Consider the following 18,954-nt stretch of genomic DNA (forward strand, 5'->3'; position numbering starts at 1 on the left):
TGGCAGCAGCACCGAGCTTACCGTCTCCATGGAGATATGAATGATATGAACGGCTCATTCAGAGCTGAAAGGAACACTTCACTTTGTTGATGGGGGGATTACTGATTAATGAAAAACAGACTTAATCGATTTTCGTGAATAGATAACAAGAGAAGTTACACAATGTCCCTTTAAGCATTAGTTAAGCATGAAATACTGAATTCATCATTTACAACACAAATAGGTAACACTTTACTTGAATAGGTATTCATAAGAGTGACATAAGAGTGACATAAAACTGTCATAAACATCAATGAATACTTATGACAGCTGTCGTTAAGTGTCATTTGGTAAGTTATGTCACTTTTGATGCAAAGTTGACATTGTTTGAGATGTTTTTGTTATGAGAACTTGACATCATTTTTAAAGTTTGGCAATTAGGTCTGCTATGACAGTTTAAATTGTCTTTATGTCAAGTTGTCAGAACAAAAACATCTCAAACAATGTCAACTTTGTGACATAACAGCTGTTATGTCATGGTTATGACAGTGTTATGTCAATTTTATGAATACCTATTCAAGTAAAGTGTTACCCACAAATACTCATTAGTATGTAGCTTATAAACACTGTTAAAAATGTTTTACTTATCATTAATAAGCACTAACTGTATTTATAAACTACAAACTAATGAGTATTCATGCATTAATGATGAACAATTCAGTATTTATTAATGCTAAAGTAATGTTTAACAGTGTACTTATTATTAAGTGTTACTTGGACAATGTGTTCAAACAAAGGAAACAAATCTTTATTATGCAGTATAAATTGACTATTAAAGTTTAGACTAGTCTGAGGTTATCTCAATATTTGTAGAATAACAAATGGAAGCAGTTCTTACCTGGAAGAACACCTGTGAGTGACGGTGGAAGCTCTGGCTGTCACTGGCTGTGATCTCCTTATAAAGGAGGTGGAGGAAAGATAAGAAGCTGTGGGCGGTGAATATTTCTGTAAAGCCATTCCTGGAGCTAAAGAGAGGTGTGAATGTTTCAAATAATAGCTGTCACGATACTACAGCTTTTTTTTTTCATAATACAAAGACAGACTACCCATCCCAGTCTTCCCTACTCTTTGAAATGAACATTAAAGTGATAGTTCAATATTTTGGCAAACTGGCCCATTCCCATAATCCCTATAGTCATAGCAGTAGGTTCGTTACCTTTAATTGTCGGTGCAAGCTATTTTTAGAACGGCGGAGCAGAGCCGTGAGCTGCTCAGAGCTACGCTACGGAGGCTCATTATGGGATTTCTTGGTTTCCCTCATCAAACTCATCAAATACACAATCCAACAACTCCACAACGCTCTGGTGGACAAGTTGTGACCTGCACATTCACCACGCTATGAGATAATAACAGAACGTTACCACACAGAGTTGTTTTAGAGGGAAATTCATGCAAAACCGCTGATGCACGTTGCCTTCAGGGACAGTTTTTCATCAAGCAGTCTCTGTATTTCCCTCTAAAACAACTCTGTCTGGTAACGTTGTGTTATTATCTCATAGCGTGGTGAATGTGCAGGTCACAACTTGTCCACCAGAGCGATGTGGAGTTGTTGGATTGTGTATTTGGTGAGTCTGATGCACCCTTTCTGCACAAACAACATTCACTAACCCTTTCACAATGTGTCACAATGGCTCATTTTGCTGCAGTGAGCCCTTTTGAACCTGCTCTAAGTGATGCTCTTTACACGTAATGCAAACAAACTAAATTTCATGCATAACAACTTAGGAAGACTTTTCTTTTAATTTGTAACAGTTCACCTTCTGTAGTGAAGATTTGTTCATTGTAAAAATCATATGTGAATCAAACCAAAAGGCCACTAATGCACCACAGTTAGAAAACTCTGTCCAATCCCTCATTCTGCCTCCTGCTGCTCCTAGTCCCACCCCGAACACTTACCTGCCAAATTCAGTTTTCATTCTGTGTATAATCATCAGCACCCATAGGATAAGTTCTGAGTTTCAGAATTTCAACACCGCTATCATTAATATTTTGTGAATTTGAAAACAGCATATACATACGTAGTTCGTGCAGTTTGCAGTGGCTGAACTTATTGGAGGACTTTGTTTCCTTTTTTCAGTGGTAAATTTTGTACAGAACATCACCATCTTGTGGTCTGTATTTGCAACTTCACACAGATAAACATTTAAATATGACTGCCTGTTTTTTTTAATTTTTTGTCCCAAAGAGCACCAGATTTGTCACCTTTTTCTGACCAACTCCCTACCTACAGTAATACCGTTTGGTCTTCATAACCCTCCGAGATCTACAGTGTTGTTTTTCCCAGGGGCCCTGAACGCAACGTCACAGAAAACAGGTGTAATAACTGAGTAATAACATAAGAATAAATGAAAGAAAACACACACATTTGACCTTCAATGATAAATAACAGAAACAGTTTTAGTTTATCTGGATTTTATTAAGAAATCCAACATTCAGTATAAAAATCGTATAAAAAAAGGCACAAATACAGGAAATAAAGGACAAGTATAAAAGTTTGTATGAATAAAATAAGAAGAATAAGAAGTAAAAAGTTCCCTTTGAAAAAACCATCACTGCTTCAAACTAAACAAAATAAATAACAAAACATTTTCTTTGATAAAACACAAACATAAAATAAAAATCAAGTTGTCATGTATCAGCCAATCAGAGCGCAGCCTCATTGTGATGTCACCACTGTCGTTAAGGCTCCATTAACTGTTTGAGTGCTGTAAACGTCTACGTCCCTGAGAGCACCAATCAGAGAGCGCGTCTGAGGCGGCCTTCAGAATAAAAGCATAACAGGAACAGTGTTGAGTGTTGATTAACTCCGATGCTTTTATTTTGTAGCTGTAGAGTTTCTTCTCCTTTGCCTTTTGTGTTTTAAACATCGTTGTGTTTCCTGTTCGGGGTCGAATCCCTTCACTGTTCTGTGACTCTGATACTTTTATCAAATAAATTACAAATCAATCAACATCTGTTTTCATTCTATAACAGTTACTTCCTGTTCTCTTCACTAACAGGTCCTAACATTCAACATGGAGGACATTTAAGTTAAATTAATTTAAATTAATCATTTTGGCCATGAAATAAAGATATTTTACATCTTAAAAAACAAAAAAACAAAAACACATAAAATATTTCCAATGTGAAACTTTAAAAAACATTTAACTGGAAAAACCTTCAAATAATACACGAATGGTTTCATGTATGACTCTTGGTAACACTTTACAATAAGGGTCCCTTAATTAACGTTAGCTAGTACATTATTAAGCATTAATATATAAACTAATGTGTTAATTAATGCTGAGTAATGCATACATAATGATAACTAATTACATTATTCAACTTTTAATTGATTAACTACCTTTGAGTAGTAAAAATTAATTAACTGCTTACTAATAGGCTACATTAATTAATGTGTTTCCTAACCCTAAGTAATACATAATAATGATTGTTAATATATCTGTAAACAGTTAATTAATGCTTAATAATGTACTAACTAACGTTAATTAAGGGACCCTTATTGTAAAGTGTTACCTGACTCTTTTCTTATGGACGCATATTGCATTCACTTCAATTTTTTTTGTAAAACATATAAAATGTTACTCAGAAACACAGGAAAATAAACGTATTACTTCGAAAAACAGAAATAATTACTTTTCTTTACTTCTTTACGAGGGGTGAGTGTAGTATTCCTCAACGTAGAACTCAGTTTGGCAGCTCTTCTTTTTCATGTGTGGCCATGAGTCAGTGGAAATGTCCTTCCCACAGAACTTATTCTATGTACAAATCCTCACACATTCTCATGCCTGTCAAAGCGCTGGTTACTACTGAGTAAGCACGTTTACACACATTGTTGAGTATTATGTGAGTGTGTTGTGTATGTGTCTGGCTATGAGTGTGGTCATTAGAGGAGGATGATTGTTATCTGTGTATTGTATGTGTTTGTGTTTGAATGTGTGATGAGAGTGAGAGTGAGAGAGAGTGTATGTGCTGTCAGGGCCGTTGTATAGGGGAGAAAGGTGATGATAATTCTAGGGGCCCAGCGCCCAGTGGGGCCCATAAAAAACCCCAGTAGTCTAATATTTGTATGACTGATTTATTCTGCGTAAGACCCTGACTAATACTCATAGTACACTGTAAAAACTCAACATCTTCCCAAGAATATTTGTCTTATTTCTTGTCCAAATGTCTCATTTCTAGTCAAAACTAATCTCTTTCCACTTAAAATAAGACTCGTTACCTAAAAATTAACTTGTTTTTAGATAATTTTCACTTAAATTCACAATAAATAGAAAAATCTGCCAGTGAAAGTAAGTTTTTTGTGCTTGTAATAAGGAAGAAAAACTCAGATCAGATTTTTTCTACTTATTCCAAGTGAAAATCTGCTTGAAAGAAGTAAAAAAGTGTCTAAAAAACAAGCTACTTTTAATATGATGTGTCTTATTTTAAGTAGAATGAGATTTGTTTTGACTAGAAATTACATTTTGACTAGAAATAAGACAAATATTCTTGCTAAGATACTTGAGTTTTTGCAGTGTAATGCTGCAGTAGCATCAAAACAAAGAAGGCTAAATAAAAAACGATAATACATACGTAGTCCAAGAAAAAAAAAAAAAGGAAAAGTTAGGGGGAGGGGCCCACTTTAGTATTCTTTAAGGGGGCCCAGAATTCCTAGCAACGGCCCTGTGTGCTGTTAGTCCCTATTGTGCACTTTATGATTTGGCGCTCTTGTTTCCCTGCTTTTATTAGTCCATTCTGTCAATTTTTTAAAAAATATTATGGTTATTATGTCTTATTTCAATTAATCTTAATATTGTATCTGTTTAGCACTTTATCTGCCCAGGGACTACAGGCGGAAATTAGCAATTGTTGCTATAACCTGGCTCAAAGCATCTCTTCTTGTTTTACAAGATTAATGTTTTTTTTTGTGCATTGTCCCTGTTTTAAATAAATAAATTCAATCAATCAATCAATCAATCAGTTTCTTCAAGTGAATGCAATACGCTTCTGTACTTTGTCACCAGGATTTGTGTAAAAACGTATTTCTGGACGCATTAACAAAATAAAAGTCTCTGACCGTCTTAACAGAATAAAAGTCTCCATTCAAGGTGCTTTCATTCAGTTTTTGGTTTTCTTCCCACACAGACGTTTTGTTTGTTTGTTTGTTTGTTTGTTTGTTGACACCGACTGGTCGTCAGGGCAACGTTCCACGTCGTCGTCTAAACCAGTTTCCCCAGTAAGAAGGAGAACGACGCTCCGACGGCCAAACCCAGGACCAGGAAGAAGGTCATCAGAGATCCGGCCGTCTCGCAGTCCTTACAGCGCACCAACCTGACACACACACACACACACACAGTTACAACATGGCCGACGTGACCCTGCATACTAGAGCCCCCTAGTGGCTCCTAGAGGAACTGCAAGTAGCTGATCAATAATTAGTAAAAACAGAACGATCCTGATGAATTTGTGTATCCTTCGTTCTTTCCATTTTCAATTGGCAAAAAAAAAAAAATAATAAAAAAAGTGAATGATTCTTATGTTATTTGTTTTTCATTCTTTCATTCAACTTTTTTATATAAAATGCCTGGTTTTCATATTTCAATTTTAGGCTCAGATCAAAAATACGAAATGGATTTAATTTTTTCCCCTTTTTTTAATTTTATTTATTTTAATATGTGATTTCAATTTCAATAATGTTTTTCTTTTTTGTGTGTGTGTCTTTCTTTCTTTTCCATTATCTAACAGTGGGTGGGAAGGGAAAAGGGTTAATAGTGGTTCATAGGAGCTGTTCTGGCTCAGTCTAAGTTTATTGTTGCCTTCAACATACATTGTGTAGGATAACCAACTGCTAATTTTCTTATAAGATTTCTTGCATACACTGTATGAGTGAATTGTTGTTGTATGTGAACAAAAAAACAAATAAAAAGATTTATAAAAAATAAAAAATAAAAAATAAAAATACGAAATGGAAAAACGGGCCACAGAGGACTGAATTTGATTTAAATATTTATTTTTATCGGGTTTACGTGACCTGGAAGTTTGTTAACGACCGTAAGAAAAGATATGTTAGCTTGCTAGCTGCAATTTTGATGTGTGGCGTGTGAAGGAGGGAGACGTAACAACTAAAAAGTTCAGCAGGAGTCCGTGGTGACTCGCGCTCGTGACCAAACTTCCAGGTCACGTAAACCTGACCAACAAATAAAATATTAAAAGGATAGTTAGAGGTAAATTCATGCAAAACCGCTGATGCGCGTTGCCTTCAGCAGTCTCTGTATTTCCCTCTAAAACAACTCTGTCTGGTAACGTTGTGTTATTATCTCATAGCGTGGTGAATGTGCAGGTCACAACTTGTCCACCAGAACGTTTTTTCGAGTTGTTGGATTGTGTATTTGATGAGTTTGATGAGGGAAACCAAGAAATCCCATAATGAGCCTCTGTAGCGTAGCTCTGAGCAGCTCGCGGCTCTGCTCCGCCGCTCTAAAAACAGCTTGCACCGACAATTAACTCATTGGCTGCCATTGACGTCTATAGACGTCAATCTAATTACAACCGTTCACTGCCATTGACGTCGATAGACGTCAATTGCGTTTTTCAACGGGAAGGGCTGGAGGACGGTCTGGCGGAGCTTGTCCATCAATATCAGGCTTGTAAACTAGTGTAAAGATGTGTAGCGGCCTGTAGGGGGCAGCAGTGCCCTCTTTGGATGAGAGATCAGCATGTATTACGGTATGAGAAGAAGAAGCGAGATGACAAGAGATATGGTAAAGAAACTTATGCACGGAGCCTATGTGTTCCGCACGTCGGCACATTATTGTACCGTGGGTGTCGCGGTAGTTCGGAGAGGAAGAGGGTCGCGATCGTGAGAAAATGACGGAGATCATTGAAAAAGACACCGACGACCGACACCGACGCTGGACACCGGCGATCAAGCCGGGCCGAGCGGCCGGTGAGAGCAGCAGCTGACGGTGTCACCACAGACCAGAGCCCAGCTCAACTGACGGCTCGGTGGACGTGACCCGAGCGATTCCGTCCGGATCAACCAGGAGCAGCAGAGACTCGTCCCCACGCTCCAGAAAGACATGAAGGTAATAATATAATACATCAATGGTAAAAATAATAAAATAAACTAACTTGCTAGCGAGCTAACTTTTACTGCTTAGAGAAGGGCGGATCGCTTTGATCGGAAAGGTTAAAAAAAAACAACTCCACATCACACAATTGACTACATCTAAGAGATGTATTTTTATGGTAATTCTATATATTTCTATAATTTACAGGTTGTGGATCGAGCAGTGGTCGACCATGGGGCAGAGGTCATGTGACAGCTACAAACGTACAAAAAAGTTCATGCATTTTTACTGATATTTGTAAATAAATTATTATTTTGCCATCAAAAGTCCTTTCTCAGTGTTGTTTTTGTTGTTTTATAGAAGGAAAACACTGTTCAGATGTGTGAGGTGTCACTAAAGCAAAAAATATCAACGTCAAAGTCACTGATCTGCTTGACATGTTTCTTTCCACAAAAAGCTCGTTTTCTCAGTGTTTTGGTCAAAAACTGCTGTTTTTGGCGAAACCAGCCTACGTTCTACTGCTGTTTACAAAAGAACGGAAAAAGGTAGAAACAAACTTTTTTTTTCCTATTGAACAAAGAGAGTCTACTTTTCTCTTGGTAGTTTCGGTGTTTATATAGTCATAGAACACAATATTCTGTGGGTCTTATAAGATCGTTCAAAATGCTCTAAAATGGCTGGCAGTATGGGGCTCTCTGCTCTGAAAATGGCTGGCAGCCAATGAGTTAAAGGTAACGAACCTACTGCTATGACTATAGGGATTATGGCAATGGGGCCAATTTGCCAAAATGTTGAACTATCCCTTTAATTTAATATTGTGTTGGATTAAAAAACAAATAACAAAATAATCTGTCACTTTTTCATTTTTTTAAACTTTTGATTGCCTATGAAAATGGAAAGAACGAATGAAACACGGATTCTGATGTAATGATTTAAAAGATAAATAAAGTTTTTGTTTTTTTATGTTTTAAAATAATATTTAATTGCTTTTCTTTTTGTTGCATTTATGAATGAAAGAAGAAACGCTGAGACTCACTGCGGGGCGTAGGCCATGCACAGACTGGCCAGGTAACCGTTGGAGACGGAGAACAGCGCCATGATGAAGACGAAGGCGGCGTCGTGACGGAAAGCGACGAAGAGTTTGGAGTTCTCCACGTTGCAGAGCATCAGCAGCGGCACGAAGACGAGGCGGGAAAACACCGCCACCGGGAACAGACGGCTCTCCTTCGACGGCTGCAACAACAACAACAACAACCAGGACTCTTATTGTGAAGGGTCAGACAAAAGGAGAGGAAAAAGGAGGAGGTGGAAGGAGGAGGAGGAGGAAGAGGAGGGAATAGGAGGAGGAAGAAGAAAGAGGAGGAGAAAGAAAGAGGAGGAAAAAGGAAAGAGAGGAGAAGGAAGGAGAGGAGGAAGAAAGAGGAGGAGGAAATAGGAGGAAGGAGAGGAGGAGGAGGAGGAGGAGGAAGAGGAGGAAATAGGAGGAAATAGGAGGAAGAGGAAAAAGGAGGAAGAAAGAGGAGGAAATAGGAGGAGGAAGAGGAGGAGGAAGGAGAGGAGGAAGAGGAGGAAATAGGAGGAGGAGGAGGAAATAGGAGGAAGAAGAGGAGGAAAGAGAGGAGGAAGAAAGAGGAGGAGGAAATAGGAGGAAGGAGAGGAGGAAGAAGAGGAGGAAGAGGAGGAGGAAGAAGAGGAGGAAGAGGAGGAGGAAGGAGAGGAGGAGGATGAGGAAAGAGGAGGAAGAGGAGGAGGAGGAGGAAGGAGAGGAAGAGGAGGAGGAGGAGGAAGGAGAGGAGGAAGAAAGAGGAGGAGGAAAGAAGAGGAGGAGGAGGAAGGAGAGGAGGAGGAGGAGGAAATAGGAGGAGGAAGAGGAGGAGGAGGAGGAAGAAGGAGGAAGAGGAGGAAGAAGAAGGAAGAGGAGGAAGAGGAGGAGGAGGAAGAAGGAGGAAGAGGAGGAGGAGGAAGGAGAGGAGGAGGATGAGGAAAGAGGAGGAAGAGGAGGAGGAAGAAGAGAAAGAGGAGGAAGAAGGAGGAGGAGGTGGAGGAAAGAGGAGGAGGAAGAGGAGGAGGAGAAGGGAGGAGGAGGAAATAGGAGGAGGAGGAGGAGGAGGAGGAGGAGGAGGAGGAGGAAGAAAGAGGAGGAGGAAGAGGAGGAGGAAGAGGAGGAGGAGGAAGAAAGAGGAGGAGGAGGAAGAAAAGGAGGAAATAGGAGGAGGAAGAGGAGGAAGAGGAGGAAGAAGGAGGAGGAAGAGGAGGAAAGAGGAGGAGGAAGAGGAGGAGGAGAAGGGAGGAGGAGGAAATAGGAGGAGGAGGAGGAGGATGAAGAAAGAGGAGGAGGAAGAGGAGGAGGAAGAGGAGGAGGAGGAAGAAAGAGGAGGAGGAGGAAGAAAAGGAGGAAATAGGAGGAGGAAGAGGAGGAGGAGGAAGGAGAGGAGGAGGACGAAGGAGGATGTTGACTGATACTGATGATGATGATGATGATGACTACACTCACCCATTGGCCGATCGCCGGAGCGACGCGACCGAGTAAATCCATGAGGTTGAAAACGATGAAGCAGCAAACACAGGTGAAGATCCGCTCTGCAGGAAATGACATCACAGCACATCACTGACTTTTCAAAATAAGAGTTTTTTTTATTTATTTAATAAATTTATTAATGAATTTCCCATCAGCCTACATTACATTCCCCCGCCAAAATAAGAGTCTGTGTGGACTCACTCCAGGTCGTGTCCTCAGAGATGGTCTGGACTCGCACAGTGATGACGGGAAACACGGACAGAGTGACGGCGAACACACACGTCACACACAGAGCCATGACCCAGATCTGACACACACACACACACACACATCGAATCAAACCAGATCAATAAACAATAATCGAACAATAATCGATCAAAACCCGTTAAGTTTTCATATAAATTAGTTTTTCACCTTCTTGAAGACGGCGAACACCGACGAGCGCTCCTGGCTCTCCTCCTCCAGCTTCCCCTTGGCCTCCAGGTCTTTTTTCTCTTTAAAACCAAACAAACAAACATGTGAGCGTCTTAGTTTATAATTTAACCCTTCACCTGCTGCCGACGCTGCAGACACCGACCTGAGCTGCTGAGCAGGACTTCGTTCTTCGACGTCTTCTCTTCGTCAGATTTTCCTCCGTTCAGGTAGAAATGAGCAAACTCCTAAACAACAAACAACATTGTTATGTTAAAAAAATAACAATAGACACGTTTAACCCTCCTGTTGACCTCCTGGGTCAAGGAAGGAGTGAAGGAAGGAAGGATGAAGGGAAAGAAATAAGGAAGGAAGGAAGGAAGGACAAAGGGAAATATGGGAGGAAAGAAGGAAGGGAAAAAGGAAGGATAGATAGAAGGAAGGAGGGCACAGATTGGGTCAACTGGGTCAAAAAGGAAGGAAGAAGTAATATATATATATATAAAAGGGAAGGAAGGAAGGAAAGAAGGAAGGGTGGAGGAAGGAAACAGATTGATGACCCAGAAGGACAACAGGAGGGTTAAACTTCAAGGAGATACATATAATTCCTTGTTTTTGTACGTGTTTTTTTTTTAAATTTCTTTCTCTTTTTCCTCTCCCACTTTTACTTTACTGAAGAATGTCTTGGTAACTATGATTAATTCGATAATTAATTCCTTGTTTTATTATCATCTTTGACGCTATGGCTGCCAATAAAGGTTTAAATGACAAAAAAAAAGAAAAAGATTTCAGACAAAGACTTTTATGAACAGACTAGATCATTTCTGGTCAAATAAGGACTTTTTATATAATTATAAAACAAGGTTTTGACTTTTACAGACATGGATTTTTTATTGTTTGTTTTTGTTTTGAGGAAATGTTGGAGATAATTTTTGGATTATTTTGTTCTGTATGTATTTTAGTGATATTATGTGTAGATTATTCAAGTTTTTAACGGTATGTTGGTATGTTGTCAAACATACTGTATATAAACGTCTGACAAGCAGTCAGACCCGGTCAGACCCTTGTAGAACAAATTTCAGTGCATGGATGCATGTGGGTGTGTGTCTGAGTATGTAAGTGTATGTTTCATATAAAAGAAAAAAGAAATTACAAAAAAAATCAATCTACATGTTGTATCATAAATATATGTCTGACATTTATAATAAACCAAACGACTTGAAAATCGGTTGAATATTCAGTGAGTTCTGGCGATTTTAACCGTTGATAGAGCTCTGCCTCTGTTGACTAATGCAGGAAGTAGACACGGCTTCCCCCTGCCCAAGATGGCCGCCGCGTTGACGTATCGTTCTAATGGACAGCAGCGTCAGAGGCGGCTTCTATGTGTATATCTATGACAGTTTGTGTGTGTGTGTGTCCTCACCAGGTGTGGCAGCAGCAGGTAGCAGAGCAGCGTTCCCAGCGTGGCCACACAGGGAGTGATGAAGTATCCCAGCGCCGCGGAGTCTCTGTCTGCGTTGCCTAGAGACACAGACACACAGCAGGGTTGGTTGTTTGTTTGTTTATTTGTTTGTTGTTGTGGCGCCGTGAGGCTGTTGTTATTATTACTCACTGAGGATGGAGCAGAGCATCGCCACGGCAGCGAAGATCCCGGCCAGACCCTGACCGCTCATGAACAGAGTGCTGTAGCGAGGAGGGAAGAGGCCGACCACGCCGAAGAGGCTGCCCTGCAGCACCGCGCCAAACACTGGAGAGACAGGTTACTGTTATTATACTGTTATTACACTACTATTACACTACTATTATACTATTATTATACAGTTATTATACTACTATTACACTGTTAGAGGCTGCCCTGCAGCACGGCCCCGAACACTGGAGAGACACACTACTGTTATTACACTGTTATTATACTATTATTACACTACTATTATACTGTTAGAGGCTGCCCTGCAGCACCGCGCCAAACACTGGAGGAGACACGTTACTGTTATTATACTGTTATTACACTGTTATTATACTGTTAGAGGCTGCCCTGCAGCACCGCGCCAAACACTGGAGGAGACACGTTACTGTTATTATACTGTTATTACACTGTTATTATACTGTTAGAGGCTGCCCTGCAGCACGGCCCGAACACTGGAGGAGACACGTTACTGTTATTATACTGTTATTACACTGTTATTATACTGTTAGAGGCTGCCCTGCAGCACGGCCCCGAACACTGGAGGAGAGACACGTTACTGTTATTATACTGTTATTATACTACTATTATACTACTATTATACTACTATTATACTGTTATTACACTACTATTATACTGTTATTATACTGTTAGAGGCTGCCCTGCAGCACGGCCCTGAACACTGGAGGACAGACACAGGTTACTGTTATTACACTACTATTATACTATTATTATAATACTATTATACTGTTATTATACTACTATTATACTGTTATTATACTACTATTATACTGTTAGAGGCTGCCCTGCAGCAAGGCCCCGAACACTGGAGGACAGACACAGGTTACTGTTATTATACTACTATTATACTACTATTATTATACTGTTAGAGGCTGCCCTGCAGCACGGCCCCGAACACTGGAGGATAGACACGTTACTGTTATTATACTGTTATTATACTGTTATTACACTGTTAGAGGCTGCCCTGCAGCACGGCCCGAACACTGGAGGAGAGACACGTTACTGTTATTATACTGTTATTATACTGTTATTATACTATTATTACACTACTATTATACTGTTAGAGGCTGCCCTGCAGCACCGCCCCGAACACTGGAGGGAGACACAGGTTACTGTTATTATACTACTATTATACTACTATTATTATACTGTTAGAGGCTGCCCTGCAGCACGGCCCCGAACACTGGAGGATAGACACGTTACTGTTATTATACTGTTATTATACTACTATTATACTACTATTATACTACTATTATACTGTTATTACACTACTATTATACTGTTATTATACTGTTAGAGGCTGCCCTGCAGCACGGCCCTGAACACTGGAGGACAGACACAGGTTACTGTTATTACACTACTATTATACTATTATTATAATACTATTATACTGTTATTATACTACTATTATACTGTTATTATACTACTATTATACTGTTAGAGGCTGCCCTGCAGCAAGGCCCCGAACACTGGAGGACAGACACAGGTTACTGTTATTATGTTATTAGGGAGGGGCGCTGCTCATGTGGCGACCGGCAGCAGGATCCTTTGTTCCTGTGGTTGAGTGTTTTTTTATGTACTGTTCGTCTCACATGGTGTGGTTGCCTGGTATGGAAACCTGACTCTGGCCAATAATAACAGGCTCGCCAACCTTGTTAAAGTGGCCAGTAAGGTTACAGGGAGGAGTCAAATGCAGCTTACTGATATGTATAGCAGGCAAGTTCTTAGGAAGGCCTCCTTGATTCTGGAGTGTGTAGATCACCCCCTCCAGTCTGAGTTTGTATTGTTGCCCTCAGGCCGTCGGTGGAAGGTGCCTGCTCTTCGCACCAAGAGATTTAAGGTTTCCTTTGTCCCCACGGCCATTCAGTTGCTAAACAGTAGATAATTAATTGTATGTATATACAGACTGTTTACGGCTGTTGTAACCTGTTGCATTTGCACTTTAGGCCCCTGCTGTTTATTATTTATTTGTTGTACAGTGTACATTATTGGCACTTTTAATCACATTTTATCTTGCAGTAGGTCCTTTTAATCTGCCCATGATGATACGTTATATGTTACATGTTATTTGGTGTTGTCTATTTGTGTATGTGTTTGAATGTGCGGATCTTTCTGGCTGCAAATCAATTTTCCCTGTTTGGGACAAATAAAGACACTTTGACTTTGACACTTTGACACTTATACAGTTATTACACTACTATTATACTATTATTATACTGTTATTACACTACTATTATACTGTTATTACACTACTATTATACTATTATTATATAGTTATTATACTGTTAGAGGCTGCCCTGCAGCACGGCCCCGAACACTGGAAAGGACACACCAGACAGAACAGGTCAGGTTACTGTTATTATACTATTAGATAAATTCTGCAGTAAAAACTGTCAAAGTTCAGAGGACCTTTCAACCTAAAACAGACGCCATTATTGATTATCAGTTCCATCATTAAAAACGAAAGTCTCAGGGTTTTAAGTCACTTCAGACACTTTTATCACAAAGTTATTAAAGGTACATTGTGTAAGAATTCCTCCCATCTAGCGTTGTGGTTGTATATCACAAGCAACTCAATCGTATTTTTCATGTTGCATTCACGTGAAATTGGGCAGACGGCAGACAGACGACAGCCGCTGCACGTAGCGGAATAAACAAGCCTCTATGTAAACAAGTGGTCCGTCAGCATGAGGCAAAACAATACACCTGACAATATGTTGTCATGGCGATGTCTCGACTTCTGTGACTAAAATGAAATCTGGTTTGTTAGCGACGGCCGTCTGCCCGACTGCAGGTGAATGCAGCGCAATTGTTGCAGCTCTACTGTTTTTGTTTTATCAATAATAATAATAATGTTAATATCATTATTATAGATCGACTCCCTCCTCTGTGTCTGTAGAACTAACTCATTACTCTCTGATCAGTTCAAGGTCGAAGGTCAGACGTGACGTGACGTGACTCACTGTTGATGAACCAGATGGTCGCCATGGTGACGGAGAAGAAGGTGTCGGGCAGCATGCGGACCTGGACCAGAGCGGCGGTGAGGGAGAAGAGGAAGAAGATGACGAGGAGGCTGAAGGCCACGCGGATACGCTCCTTCACCCTGGAGGGAAGAAATACAAACAAACACAACTTTATCGACAGAACACAAGATGACAATAACGATGACGAGTCTGTTCACGTGTGAGGGTTTAAATAAAGTTGTGTTGTAGTGAACTGACTGACCACTGGTACAGGAAGGAGTTGAGCAGCGTGAAGAGCAGCAGCGGCAGCTGGGACAGCAGCGCCATCCAGCTGTCGTAGTTGTAGTCGGTGGCAACGCCGCCGTGTGGCGAGGTGGCGTTGGACAAGGTGGCGTTGGGCGAGATGGTGTCGGGCGCCGAGAGGCGTTCGTTGAAGTACTGTAAAACACAAAACAGAAGACGAGTTAAAACACGTCGCTTTCTGTTTGAGAAGTGGAAATAAAGACGAAGGATAGAGGAGGAAGAGGAGGAGGAGGAAGGAGGAGGAGGAAAGTGGAGGAAGGAAGAGGAGGAGGGAGGGAGGAAGAAGAGGTGGATGAGGATGAGGAAGGAGTCAGGAGAGGAGAAGGAGGAAGAGGAGGAAGAGGATAGAGGAGGAAGGAAGAGGAGGAGGAAGGAGAAGGAAAGAGGAGGAGGAGGAAAGAGGAGGAAGGAGAGGAGGAAGAGGAGGAGGAGGTAGAAGGAAGAGGAGGAGGAGGAGGAGGAAGGAGTCAGGAGAGGAGAAGGAGGAAGAGGAGGAAGAGGATAGAGGAGGAAGGAAGAGGAGGAGGAAGGAGAAGGAAAGAGGAGGAGGAGGAAAGAGGAGGAAGGAGAGGAGGAAGAGGAGGAACCTGCGAGGCGGTGATGAAGAAGTTCCATGGCAACAGAGTCCCGACGCCGAGCAGGAAGATGATGACGGCGACGGCGTGGCCGCTGTGGAGGAGGAAACACAAACACACTGAGTTTCACCTGAACGCCTCATTACATCATTACATCATCATTCATCATCATTCAGACATCCCATCATCAAACATCCCACCCACTCACCGGTCCGCAGGCGAACTCTGCTGCTGATTGGTCCACATCCTGGAGGAGGAGGAGACAAAGCTTTTTACAAGGCGATGACATCACAACACAGCTGGAGTACGGAGGCTCTGAAGGGTCAAAACACCTCAACGCTGAACACAAGTGTGGTGTAAATGTGTTGTATGTATGTGTAATACGTGCTTTTTGTCATGTTCTCTGTGTCTCTCTGTATTGCTGTTGTTTTTGTTGTGAGTTTTACTTTATATTGGTTCATTTATTTCTTAGTTGTATTTATATTATTTGAATTAATATTTTTGTTTAACTTGCATGTCACAAAACGCCTTTAAAAAAAAAAGAAAAAAGGCACTGTTTTCGGACAAAGTTTGTATGTTTTCCATTCTTTAAGCAGGGCCGTTGCTAGGAATTCTGGGCCCCCTTAAAGAATACTAAAGTGGGCCCTTCCCCCTAACTTTTCCTTTTTTTTTTCTTAGACTACGTATGTATTATCGTTTTTTATTTAGCCTTCTTTGTTTTGATGCTAATGCAGCATTACACTGCAAAAACTCAAGTATCTTAGCAAGAATATTTGTCTTATTTCTAGTCAAAATGTAATTTCTAGTCAAAACAAATCTCATTCTACTTAAAATAAGACACATCATATTAAAAGTAGCTTGTTTTTAGACACTTTTTACTTCTTTCAAGCAGATTTTCACTTGGAATAACTAGAACAAATCTGATAGTGGAGCAAGTTTTTCTTCCTTATTACAAGCACAAAAAACTTACTTTCACTGGCATATTTTTCTATTTATTGTGAATTTAAGTGAAAATTATCTAAAAACAAGTTAATTTTTAGGTAATGAGTCTTATTTTAAGTGGAAAGAGATTAGTTTTGACTAGAAATGAGACATTTGGACAAGAAATAAGACAAATATTCTTGGAAAGATGTTGAGTTTTTACAGTGTACTATGAGTATTAGTCAGGGTCTTACGCAGAATAAATCAGTCATACAAAGATTAGACTACTGGGTTTTTTTATGGGCCCCACTGGGCGCTGGGCCCCTAGAATTATCATCACCTTTCACCCCTATACAACGGCCCTGTCTTTTAGCACCGGTATCAGATCAAAAACCTAAAGGAACATCTGCTACAAACTCAGACTCAAACTAGTTCAAACACGACAGAAGTGTTTTGTTTTCTGAATATTTTAAGCTGCTCCACCGTAGGACATCAAATGGATAAAGATGGAATGGAATAATACAAGTTTCTAAACTAAAAGAGATGACGCGCACACACACATTACTACTACACCTGTAGTAATGTTACTGTTGTACACATAGACATACTGTATATTATAACTCTTTGTATATATGTCTATGGTTGTACATGTTTGACTTGACTCTGTGTTGTGTGTTCAAGTTCATTTACTCTTCACTTCCTGTCTCTCCCTCTAGTTTTTCCAGTTCTTACTCATCATCATAATTGCATCAGCCTCCACATGGCAGAGCAGTGGATATATTATCCTAAACACACACATACACTCATCATAGGCTATATTCATCATTTCACATTCAATGAATAATCTGAGTGATAATCTGTCAAGCAGCAGCAGTTTCTGGACTGAGACCCTGAACGTCGCACAACAAAACGAGTAAAAAGCTTAAACACGTGGTCGAGTTTGTATGTTAATAAAATAAAAATAAGATACAATCAAACTACAGCAGCGTCACAAACTGTTCAAACTGTCACCAGCTTTAGCTTTAAACTCACCTCAGTCTGAATTACGCGCCTTTATAACGTTTGCTGCCGCCAAATCTACAGTTTGGAAGAACGTGTAGTAGCTAGTAATTCATTCATAAATCCTCTGAGAGAGTGACCGCGTGAAGCTGAAGAGGCGGTGAGCGGTGAGCACGAGGCGGTCAGAGAGAGATAGAGAGACTCACCTGAGAGCTGGTGGAGGGTCAGACAGGAGGAGGTGGTCGGGCCAGAGAGGAGAGGAGAGGAGAGGAGAGGAGAGGAGGAGAGGAGCTGTTGCTGTCAGACTCAAACACTAAACTGAACTGTGATGACGGTGAGTTCCGGATGGCGCGCGCGCGACCATGTGGTGGAAGTAGGGGCGTGGCTCAACCGTCTTTGGCTCAATTTCCAGGAAGTTTGTCATAAACCAAAGACTGTAAGTCATACTACCATAATACTCACGTACTATATTATATTGTATGGTATTATATTATATTATATTATATTGTATTGTATTGTATTGTATTGTATTGTATTGTATTACATTGCATTGCATTACATTGTATTGTATTATATTTTCAAAGGATGTTAAAATTGCTCTCTTTAGAGCCTACTGTACACCATTATATACAGCACACCTCTGGTGCAATTATAGTAAAGGTAAGATGAATAAGATCAAGGTTGCGTATAATGACGCCCTTCGTATCTTGCTGAAGTAGCCTACCCACGGTGGGAAAGTGCGAGCCATTTGTTTGTGTCCAGTAATGTCCCCACATTCAATGCTTTGTTAAGAAATTTTATTTATAAATTTATCTGCAGACTGTATCGATCAAAAAATGGAATTAAAATGTCTCTGACTGACCCAGCTCAGAGTGACACGAAATACACTTCCATGTTTTGGAAATACTCCAAAACATGGAAGTGTATTTCGTGTCACTCTGAGCTGGGTCTAATCAACTGTACTGTTTTTAGTTTGTGTGTGGACAGACTGTGTGCTGTCTACATTGTTTGTCTATGTTTCTTTGTGTCAATTGTTGGACTTGGAGTCTGTGAAATAAAGCTATATATACATATGATATGATATTATTATATTGTATTGTATTGTATTGTATTGTATTGTATTGTATTTTATTATATCATTTTATTATATTATATTATAACTTAAACATTCCCAGCAGGAAGTCTTATCGCTTTCTGAGAACGTCTCTGAGTTCTAGACAGAAAGTTTTCTCCATTGAGGTTAGTGTGGTTGGCCACATTGTTACAGTAGGTATGACTCTTTTTTATTTTTATTTTTTACTATAAACGGTTTGTATGTATATATGGTTTGTTAAAAGAAGGAAGAAAAACAACAACCAATATTTGTAAAGAAATATTAACTCACAGAGAAATCCACCAATCACAGGATTCAGACTGTTTTCAGACTTTTATATCATCATGAACAATGAGTTCAATAAATTCTAAGATT

The 18,954-nt window shown here is 40.0% G+C and overlaps 2 protein-coding genes across 2 annotated transcripts in view; both read right to left on the bottom strand.

Moving 5' to 3' along the window:
* The window catches only part of LOC310985209 (UTP--glucose-1-phosphate uridylyltransferase-like), a 283,068-nt gene that overhangs the window by 138,193 nt on the left and 125,921 nt on the right, over positions 1 to 18,954 (bottom strand). The gene's annotated exons all lie outside the window — the stretch shown is intronic.
* Positions 4,438 to 17,768, bottom strand: LOC310985295 (equilibrative nucleoside transporter 2-like). The gene is made up of 13 exons (XM_083970860.1): positions 17,693 to 17,768; positions 15,775 to 15,813; positions 15,579 to 15,660; positions 14,951 to 15,126; positions 14,689 to 14,828; positions 11,633 to 11,767; positions 11,444 to 11,541; positions 10,187 to 10,268; positions 10,024 to 10,103; positions 9,811 to 9,916; positions 9,586 to 9,671; positions 8,128 to 8,324; positions 4,438 to 5,352 (listed from the first exon to the last, which is right to left on the bottom strand). The coding sequence occupies exons 2-13, from the start codon at positions 15,810 to 15,812 to the stop codon at positions 5,241 to 5,243; spliced, it is 1,332 nt and encodes a 443-aa protein (XP_083826986.1). The 5' UTR covers position 15,813; positions 17,693 to 17,768; the 3' UTR covers positions 4,438 to 5,240.

Source organism: Trachurus trachurus, assembly GCF_905171665.1.
Source record: "Trachurus trachurus genome assembly, chromosome: 1".
NCBI lineage: Eukaryota > Metazoa > Chordata > Actinopteri > Carangiformes > Carangidae > Trachurus > Trachurus trachurus.